The sequence below is a fragment of the Arabidopsis lyrata genome (assembly GCF_000004255.2).
Source record: "Arabidopsis lyrata subsp. lyrata unplaced genomic scaffold ARALYscaffold_1, whole genome shotgun sequence".
Classification (NCBI taxonomy): domain Eukaryota; kingdom Viridiplantae; phylum Streptophyta; class Magnoliopsida; order Brassicales; family Brassicaceae; genus Arabidopsis; species Arabidopsis lyrata.
Genome location: NW_003302555.1, coordinates 31,562,077 through 31,573,023, shown reverse-complemented (window position 1 = coordinate 31,573,023; position 10,947 = coordinate 31,562,077). Strand labels below are relative to the sequence as shown.

Here is a 10,947-nt window from a genome sequence, read left to right as displayed (position 1 = left end):
CAAGAGGAATCCATGTTGGAGTAAGCATGGGGACAGGAGGGACAGAACATCTGCTGAAGTTCCAACTACAGAGGAAGAGGCTTTTGACTTGATGAGGACAGCTTTTTTTGAGTCTGAAGTAAGAGCTGAACAACCATCTGAGGAGTGGCAGAATCCAGAAGAATCTGAGTTTAGGGAGAAGTTAGAGGAGGCTGAAACTCCACTCTACTCTACGTGTCACAAGTACAACAAGGTTTCTGCAATAACAGTCCTTTACCACATCACAGTGAAGAGTGGTATGTCAGAGAACTTCTTTGATCAGCTATTGACCACAATTAAAGACATGTTGCCAGAAGATAATGTGCTTCCAAAGTCCACTTCTGAGATGAAAAAGTTCTTGAAGGTTTTTGGGTTTGGTTACGATCTTATTCACGCATGTAAGAACGACTGTATACTGTATAGGAAGCAGTATGCTCAGATGGAAAGCTGCCCAAGATGTAGTGCATCAAGATGGGAAATTGATAAACGAAGTGGTGAGGAAAAGTAGGGGATTCCAGCAAAGGTCCTTCGGTATTTTCCAATCAAGGACAGATTGAAAAGGATGTTTAGATCAAAAAGAATGGCTGAGGATTTGCGTTGGCATTTCAACAATGGTAGTGAAGATGGTATAATGCGACATCCAGTGGATTCTATTACATGGGCATGGGTCAATAATAAGTGGCCAGAGTTTGAGGGTTTAAGTCTCTTTATCATATTTTTTGTTAAAAATAATTTTTTTTGAAACTTGTTGTATCAATTCATTATGACATTTTCGTTTGATAATTTTTTTTCTTAAAATTTTTTTCACCGCGATATCACGAGAGGTCTAAGTCCTAGTTTATATAACAAAATACGATGCAATTGGGCGTGATTGAGATATATTATAGCCATTTTATATAGGGATATTCTAGAAAACGTATCTTATATTTCATATTTCTCAAAATTTATATGATCGTGATCAAAATGGTCAAAAGAAAAACATTTCATCGAATGCTTACCGAATAAATCTTTCCGAGGAAATGCTATTTTCTGAAAAAGTTTCCAACTTTCTTCAACGGTTAGGCATTGTGGTTTAAAGTTGATATATGTTGCATCTCCACGTACAGCAACACTTTCATTTCGAGAAGTTAGCAGCACTTTCCAACCTGAAAAATATTTAATTATTTCATATTATCCAATGAATATGCCTTTCTCATCTTTCATTTTACTAATTAGTACCATAAGAGGTTACCTTTTCCCGGTGGAAATATTGGCTTGATTCGGTCCCAATCTTCCTCTTTCCATATGTCATCAAGGACGATTAATGATTTAGATGTTTCTAACAATCGAAAGAGTTCACCCTGGAGTATAGCTTCTTGCATATGCAAGATTCCATCTTTCCCTTCTCTGGGTCTGAGGTTCTGCAAAATCGCTTGCCACACATGCAAACGTGTAAACTCTTGTGAAATACACACCCAAGCAATGCCATCAAACTTATGTTTAACCGTTCCGTGATTAAAAATTTGTCTAGCGAGGGTAGTTTTTCCAACACCACCCATTCCGGTTATTGAGACCACTTGTATGTCGTCTTCTTCCACCAAATAAGTAACCAACTTTTGTACACTTTCTTCCAACCCCACAAGATCGCTTTCGTAGTCCCTAGGAAATGTTTGTCTCATCTCTCTTAGTCTATCATGTACATGTAGCATATACCCACCATCAGCGATAATTTGTTGTACCCCAAAACTCTGCATATCTCGGATGACGTTGGAGATCCTCTTCCTTATGCCTCCAATATCTAATGCATTTTCTCTACGGTCTGAAACAATGCAAGCAATTCTTCTTATACTCTTCTTTATTCCACTTGTTTTCCCAAGTTCTTCCTTAATGATATATGTTTCAATTATATCTTCCGCGTCATAAACAATTTCCTTGATCTCTTCAACACAATTTCTCACTACCGCACTTGTGTGTTTCTTTGCATATGCATCTTTCAGAAAAGAGCTTAACAAGTTTAGCTCACGTTTGAGTTCAATTACTTGATCATCAACTCCCTCAAATTTCTCGTATTCTTGGCTCAGTAGGTCCCAAAGCTTTTGTATTCCAAATGAAACAAGTTCCAAGGCCATAATGACTCCTACATATATAGGAAGTGTTAAAATTAGAATCAAGAGCGACTCCTACATAATGACCTTGTTTTCACATAGACACTTCTCTAAACGGTAAATTTTAAACAAATTTAACGTTTTTTTTTTTTTTTTGGTGGAAAACAAATTTAACGTATTTTATGTTAAATATGTTACAACCTTAATTACCATAAATCAAATATTATTCTATACGTTAATGCTACGTGGTTATTTAATTTTCGAAAAGAATTCTCACATTAAATTTCACATTTAAAAATGCGGTATTTGCAAAAAAAATATTATTTTTCTATGTCTTTTTCCAAAAATACCCTTTCACGTTGTCCATTTTTAAAAATATCTCATTTTATGCAAATGACTAAATTAATATTCTTTGAGTGAAAGTAGATATTGAGAAGGTGAAATTTACCCGCCAAATTATATTTTCCCTGGAAAAATTCCTTCGAAATTCCTTAAAAATCTCTTGAAAATCCTTTCTAAACCCTTGAGAATCTTTTTAAAACCCTTTAAAACTCCTTGTAAATCCTGTAAAAACTATTGTAAATCCTTTAAAAACCCTTAAAACAAATCTTTAAAAACCTCTTGTAAATCCTTAAAAAGTCTTGTAAATCTTTTAAAACCATTGTACTCCTTTGAAACGCCTTGTAAATCTTTTAAAAACCCTTGTAAATCCCTAAAAACATTTTTTTAAATCTTTTATAATCTCTTATAAATCCTTATAATTGTTTTTAAAACCATTACAAAATCTTTTATAAACTCTTATGAATCTTTTAGAACCCTTGTAAATCCTTTTAAAACCTTTAAAAACCCTTGTAAAATTTTTAAAACACTTGTAACTCTTTTTAAAACCCTTGTAAATCCTTTTAAATCACTTGTAAATCCTTTTAAAACCCTAGTAAATCCTACTGAAACCCTTTTTAAACCCTTGTAAATCCATTTTCCGCAAAAATTTCCGGGAAAGTTTTGGTGGGAAAATTGACTTTTTCATTTTGTTAACTTAAATATTTTTCAGATAGGGATAAAATGTTTATTAAAAACATTAAAAGAGGGCAAAAATGAAAATGGCCCAAAGGGGCCATTTTTAAAAAGGAGTATCCAAAAGAAAGTTTTTTCTAACAGTTTCTCTTTAATGGTACTCTTAATAAAAATTATTCTCTTTACATTCTCCTTGCCATAATCAATTTCTATATTTTAAATTATTTTTCTAAAGATATTTTGTAGAAGATATCATATGAGCCTAGGTGAGAATCTGTGACATGCATGGAAGTATTTTATAAATAGTAAATAAGAAAACAGATTCAATTGATTATAGTTTAATAAGAATTTTCACTATAGTGGTTATGTTTGATTTTATAATATGTTTTTCAACCACAATTCGAATATCAAACCAGAATTTTTATTAAATCATTGGATCTCTGGATCAAATAAGTACCATACAAGGTCAACGGTTTAATGATTTCTTAACGAAAAATATATAAATATATATATATATATATAATGAATATATATATATATATATATATATTTATATATATGTATAAACATACTTCTATATAAACTATTTATAGAGAGGTATGTTCATTTTCATTTTTTTTTCAAAATACAATTTAAACTTGCTAAATGAATGGATGTTCAATGAAATGATATTTACTGGAGAATGATATCTATTCATTGGGTTCTTAGAGTTTTTGAAGAATGAAGGCACTAAAATCTTAGTACCCACTTATACATATTTTTTATTCTTTAAACATTTCCAACCTTACTTTATATCTATCTCTAAACTCCATTTGTTACCCATGGGAAAGAAAATATTTGGCACTAACTGAGCGCTTTGTCTTTGTTAATTCATATTTTTATCAGTTTTAGAGTCTTTTTAACACCGAGACTTGAGTCGTTTCAGTAAGAATAAGATAATATTCAATGCTTTTATGTCTTCTTAGGTTTTTACGTTTGATTGAGTGAGAGGAAGAGTTTGGAGTGGAAATGAATCAAGATTGCGTCAAGTGAAGAAGATGAAGACTGATCAGTAAACTTTAGTAAATGGTTAGTACAAAAGACGAAGAAAACCGATCAGTACACATTGTAACGGATCAGTAGGCGTTTTAGAAATTTTTTATTTTTCCGAAATTTAGGGATTTATCCCTTTTTATATATATATATAAATACCCTTTTATATATTTCAGGAATACTCACCCTTTACAAGTAAAAAAAAAATCAAATTTTCCATCATTTGGATAGAAGAGTATTTTTTCGACAAAACGACTAGTTGAAGCGGGAGCTAGATGGTCTTTAGGTTCGGCTTTCAACCTATCGGTATGGCGAGATCATTGGATTCCTGATGTTAATCCAAGATCCGCAAATAGAAGAGGAAAACCATTACTTCCAAGTTTGATGGTTAACCATTTAATTAATCCGGCTTCTAAAGAATGGCACCTTCCCATTTTACAAGAATTTTTGGATCCACTGGATATTCAGCTTATTAGAGGACTGGTTATTAGTCAAGTTTATAAATCGGATAGGCTTATTTGGCATCATACAAAATCAGGAAGATACGCAGTAAAGTCAGGTTATCGGGTTGCTCGTGAGATGACAGAAACGATAGAATGAGGTCCAAATTATAATACATTACCAGCACAAGCTTGGAAAGACAAAGACCCTCCAAAAATAAAACATTTTTTAATGGCAAATTGCTTCGGGATCCCTACCAGTTACTTCAAAATTAGCACATCGAGGAATTCAATGTGATCTTATCTGTAAAAAGTGCGAGATGGCAGAGGAAACAATAAATCATACTTTATTTGAATGCCCTCATTCTCAGGATATATGGGAATTATCCACAATATCTACGGCATCAGGTATCTTTTCTCTAAACTCAGAATTTTCAAATCTAGATTATCTTTATCGAAGGTTACCATCTTCTCCAGATGGGGGGGGGGGGGAGGTGGGAGAACACATACAGTTATGCCTGGATTTTTTGGTTCATATGGAAAGATAGGAATAAAAAAGTTTTTAAGGGATTACAATCAGAACTCATAGATATTTTAAACCACGCTTTGAGTGAAAAATTAATATGGGAAGAAGCTCAGTTAGAACCGATTGAAACTAGCTCTATTTCGAAAATTTTGGAAAGCCTAATTCAATCCATAAGATGTCGGATTGATGTCTCTTGGAAATATTCGGATCCAACTATGGGTATAGGATGGTGGTGTTTTCAAGGAATCGATCAAAAAATATTGCTCGGTGCAAAGTGCCTTCAGAGAGGTCCCTCCTCCCTTCACTCGGAGATGGAAACTTTAATCTGGGTTATGAAGAATATCCTTTTAGGAAGGATCGATTGTCAGGGGTTTGAAACAGATTGTTCGAAGTTAGGCTCAATGATACAGTCACTTGAAGAACGGCTCGCTTTCTCCAATCTGCTAGACGAGTTTGAGTTACTCCGCGTCTTTTTTCCCTTCTTCTCGATTGCTCTTATTTCTCGTTTCTGTAATATCAAAGCGTACTGCTTAGCCCGTTCTTCTAGTCTTTTATTTTCTGAAGTTTCTTTTGTAGACTCTTTTCCTCTTAATTGGACAACCAATCAAGGAGTTATTTATTAATTAAGGTCTGGTTGGCAAAAAAAAAAAAAAAAACCCTTTCATCTACGACCGTACAAGAGACGAGTTTTCTATGCGATTTTCATAGTTTAAGATTGTTTTTAGTTTTTAGGAGTTGTAAAAAAGATTTTTTCAAACCTCTGTTATTCTCTTTGCCTATATGGTTTCTTTATCTACTTTTTATCATGTGTTCTCTGCTTATATGTGAGTAGATCTATTCATTGAGTTTTGAGTTTCTAAAAGATTATTATGTAGATACATGTTAGGTTTCCTATGTGATTGATCTTATAGTTCGTCACCTATAATTGTGCTTATTTGTTTTCAATGAATTAGACCAGTTTGATTACAATCCCTAATCGATTTCATTGTGACACCAAACGTGTTGTTGAATCGATGATCTATTTTAAGTAGGCATTGCTTTCTTAGCCACGAAAGTTGTCGTTAAGGTGTTTTGTGAACATATCAAACTCATATACAATGCTTGTTTGAATTTATATTGAAAACGACAGTGTAGTTGTTAGGGATTTAATTGCATAGATAGTTATTTCATACGAAAGTATGGTAATTTTACAATTGTGTTTTGATTTCAAGAACAGTTGTAAATGCTTCCCTTATTTAATTTGCATTCGTTTCATAATTTCCTAATGATTTTGCTTTAATTTACTCAATGCTTTTATTTTATTGAATTTCATTTTATTTTATTACGTTGAGTTTAAGCATTGCCTATGTGACTTCGCAGAAAATATGATTCTCATGCCATTGTCCATTTCGAAGCATTAATGTCTAACTACATTCAAACCATCAAGAATCACTCTCGTGCTTGCTGACACTATTTTATACAACCTGAAAGACTTCTTAAGACCATTCTAGTGCATACTAGATAATGTTTGATACAAAGAGACTTCATATTTTTGGAATTCGACGAAGACCCGAGAGGCACGATCATCCTCAGAAAACCATTTGTGGCTAAAGCAGATATGATGATTTATGTTAATGAAGGAAAGATTAACCTTCACCTTTATGATCTTGTAATAAAGTTCAGTGTTGAGAAGCTCGTCAAGAAACCCACAATTGATGGTCAATTTTTTTTGGCTTGAAACCGTAGAAGAGATTCCAAGTGAGTTGTACGAAGAAATTTGCTTAGATGATATCCTTGAGATAGCATTGATTTCTAAAAAGAAACCTGAGCTTGGAGTCTTCCACGAGGAGACAACAGAGATGGTATACATGCTCCATTCTGCACCAATCTTGAAAGAGGGAGTTGAGTTTCTTTGTAACACCCCGACCGCCACCTTTCTTAATGGACCCCACGTCCTCTTTCGGCCCGTGGCCCATCCATATCCGACGGTCGGTCCACTACGTCCGGGAGACTTTAAAGAAATGTTTATCGATCCTACAAATCACCACATGATCTTTTCCTCTGTTTTGTCATCACTCACACAGTTCCGACAATCACTTTCCGGAAGGTCACCCATCTTGAATTGCTCAAGCTCAAGCACACTTAACTGTAGAGTTCTCTCAGGACAGTTGACCGAAAAGATAAGTGCACTTTGTTGACATAGGTGGCCAAATCAATTCTTTTGAACCTCTCCGTATGCACCACCACATTCCTGAAACCGGGGTATTACATTCTTAGCCTTGAAGAGGAGGATCCAGCTGTTGTAGATCGAGCAAGGAGGAGTTACTCATACCGATCGGTAACAAACTCGGACCAATCGGTATTGTTGATGACCAAATACCGATACTGATCGATACACACACTATACTGATCAGTAATACCTGAACTGAAGCTGGACTTTTGACCTCTAATTAGAGCAAACGTAAAGCCCCTAAGATTGAGCTTAAGAAACTCCCAGCAGGGTTGAAGTATGTGTTTCTTGGGCCAATTATATTTATGAGGTAATCATCAAATCTAAAATAAATAATGTGGAGACCGCTTTTTTACTTTCCAAGTTGAGAAAGTACATGAAAGCATTGGGATATTCTCTTGATGATATCATTGGGATTTTAGCAAAGTTATGCATCCACCACATGCATTTGGAGGATATATCAAAGGTAACAATAGAATGTCAAAGAAGGGTATATCCTAATTTGTGAGACGTTGTAAAGAAGGAGATCCTCAAGCGTCTAACAAATGAGAAATGAAGACGTTGTACTATATGTCCTAATTTATATAGTACTTCGGCGAGTCCGGTTCATGTGGTTTCAAAGAAATGAAGAGTAAATGTTGTTACAAATGAGAAAAACGAGCTGATTCTCACCAGAACAGTGACAGGACACTAGATGTACATAGATTGAAGGAAGCTTAAGCATACGAGAACTAGGAAGGACCATTTTCTCTCCTTTCATTGATCAGATGTTGAAGCATTTAGCTAGCCATCCTTTTTATTTTTTTTAGATGATTACTCTGGGTTCTTTCAGATTCCTATGGAGGATCAAAAGAAGACTACATTCACATGTCTGTATGGAACATTTGCTTTTCGCATAATGCCATTAGGATTATGCAACGCTCTGGCCACTTTTCAGTGATTTGATAAAAGAGATAATAGAAATTTTTATGGATGTTTTCTCCGTGTATGAGTCATTATTTATCTCATGTTGGGAAAATTTGAGCAAGCTTTTGTAGCGTTGTGTGGAGGATACACATCTCGTGCTTAATTGGGATAAATGCCATTTCATGGTAATATATGGTAGAGTTTTGGGTCATCGGATCAAAAAAAAGGATTCATGAGGTGATAAGGCAAAGATTGAGGTAATGCTGAGTTTACAGCCTCCAAAGATGGTAAAAATATTCATAGTTTTCTCATAGCTATGCTTCATCAAATGTTTTTTGAAGACAGCTAGACCCTCTCACACCCTCTCACATAGGTACCTTCCAAGGAGGTGACTTTTTATTTCAATTATGAATGTCGGAAATCTTTTCAGACACTCAAGAAAGCCTTTGTCAACGCCCCTATAGTGTATCCACCAAATTGGATTCTTCCCTTTGATGTAATGTGTGATCCGAGCAATTTTGTTGTAGATGTTGTTCTATGCTAGTCATCTACTATGCTAGTCGTACACTAAACGAGACGCAAGAAAAATATGATACGATAGAAAAGCAACTATTCGCCGTTGTTTTGCCTTTGAGTCTTTGAGATGTTTCGGTCATACTTGGTAGGTTCCAAAGTGATTGTACACACCGACCATGATGCACTGAGATATTTGATGTCGAAAAAGATGCCAAACCGTTACCTCTGCGATGAATTCTTTTGTTACATAAATTTGATTTGGAAATCAAGGATAAGAAAAGGCATCTCTTGCGATTGAGAATCGAAGAAAATATGCCAATCGATGATAGACTTCTAGAGAAAAACTTCTACAACATATCATTGATAAAGCGTTGCGACCTAAATTTTCCCAAATGAGATAAAATATCAGAAGAAGGAACGAGATGCCCCTATGTTCATGGAGAAAGGAACAAACCGAAGCAGATTCAACTCTGTGGAGATTTTCCGAGTTCTAACTCTCATAAAAATGAGTTCACTTTGGTGGAATTAAGTGTTGAGTTTGCTTTTCACAAAATTAGATTCCATCTCACAGAGATTTTCGAGTATTAACTCTCGGAAAATGTCTCACTTCGGTAGAATCTAAATGATGAGTTCGCTTTTCACAAAACTAGATTCCACCTCACAACAACAAACATTCACGATAAGTGCTCGAGCTCAAGCTCGGAAGAAGCATCTTTGTTGTTCCGTCTAGATTATGGCTCAACAACCCATTGATTGTATTCTGCAAGATTATCCTCTTGGATCCCTTCAATTTGCTTGGACTTTTCACAAAAATTGATGTTCCTAGTTACTTGTTTCGAACTCATCTCAATAAAACATTATAAATACTTGGATCAAGTCTCCGAGTAGTAGTTACCATCCCAAAATATACTTTATAAACCTTATAAATTATTTTATATACGAAAGTTTAAAATTTTAAATAAAATAATGATTAGGGATTGCGAAATGGGTTTCGGAGATTTTATAAAATTATGGTGTTTGCCACAAAAAAAACACCTCTGTTTTCTCTATATTTATGATATGGTATGTATTCTAAATTTGATTCACATTTTGTTAGGCATATATGTATATATTTAGCATGCGAGATCTCAATATGGATAAAATGACGTTGGAGGCTAAACGAAAATATTTCTAAAAAGTAGGTCAGATTAAACTGCTAGCTAGATATCATCCATATTCTTTCAAGTCAAACAGAACCTGAATATATATTCAAGCTTACGTATAGGCTTTATCTTTCGACACCCAGTTGCAAGAGATACAAATACTGGAGAGACAATAGTAGCACTATCACCGATCATTCACTAAATTTAATTTCTGAATTTTGTGGTCAATACTCGAGAGATTTTGAGAAACAAATAGAGAGATCGTGATCCGAAAATAAAGAAATTAGCTACGATGAAAAATAATAACAACAACAAAAGGAGAAATTACTAACCTCTTGAAGGTGCCAAGGATTTCTCTCCTCGTTGACTCGCCGTTTAGGTAGAAACGAGATGGTTGCTGCTTGGTTATAAAGTCTTAACTTACGTTCTGTCATTAAAAGAGATTTATTTATTTATTCTTCTATAATATATTTTGGCTAAAACCATGAAAATTAATAAACTAAAAAGTTATGTCCCTTCCTTTTATTTTATAGAATATTTTGGATAAATGCATGGATATTGTCATTGACGGGAAATCAGTCACAAATTATAAAACATTTCTAGAAAATATTTTCAATACATAATGTCGATAGAAAAGTTATTACAAAATCATAGAATTGTAAAACATATACTCCTTATTTTCCGTAATGAAAATGTTTAAGCGGATATACTAGCATGGAATATATGTATCTATCCACAATATATCATATATGTAAACAATGTTCTCTCAATTTGACTTTTTGAACCTTTCAAATAATACAAAAGCTATTAACCACACATGATTTAAAACGATCATGTTATATTCATCGGATGACATGTTGTCTACAACATAATACTCCTTTATGTTCCTTGTAAATATAATTTTTAATATTTCCACACATATTAAGAAATAATTCATGTTTAATTATGAATATATTAATTTCCCACACAAAACACTTTCCTGTATATACTAAGTTACTAACCAAAAAAAATTAAATTCAACATTTTCAATTAATATTTATTGAACTTTACATATTCTTAA

At 33.9% G+C, this 10,947-nt stretch overlaps 1 protein-coding gene across 1 annotated transcript; it reads right to left on the bottom strand.

Annotated features, from left to right (window-relative positions):
* Positions 1-822: 822 nt before the first annotated feature.
* LOC9328000 (probable disease resistance protein At1g58390) lies at positions 823-10,320 on the bottom strand. The gene is made up of 4 exons (XM_021010586.1): positions 10,220-10,320; positions 1,250-2,134; positions 1,017-1,163; positions 823-851 (listed from the first exon to the last, which is right to left on the bottom strand). Exons 2-4 carry the CDS (start codon positions 2,124-2,126, stop codon positions 823-825), a joined length of 1,053 nt encoding a protein of 350 aa, XP_020866245.1. The 5' UTR covers positions 2,127-2,134; positions 10,220-10,320.
* Positions 10,321-10,947: the final 627 nt, after the last annotated feature.

What these genes read in the sequence shown, in the direction of transcription:
- LOC9328000 (XM_021010586.1), bottom strand. Translation starts at nt 2,126, where the DNA reads ATGGCCTTGGAACTTGTTTCATTTGGAATACAAAAGCTTTGGGACCTA. An exon ending in AATATTTCCACCGGGAAAAG is followed by an intron (nt 1,164 to 1,249) that starts GTAACCTCTTAT and finishes AATATTTTTCAG; the next exon opens with GTTGGAAAGTGCTGCTAACT. An exon ending in TCCTCGGAAAGATTTATTCG is followed by an intron (nt 852 to 1,016) that starts GTAAGCATTCGA and finishes TATATAAACTAG; the next exon opens with GACTTAGACCTCTCGTGATA.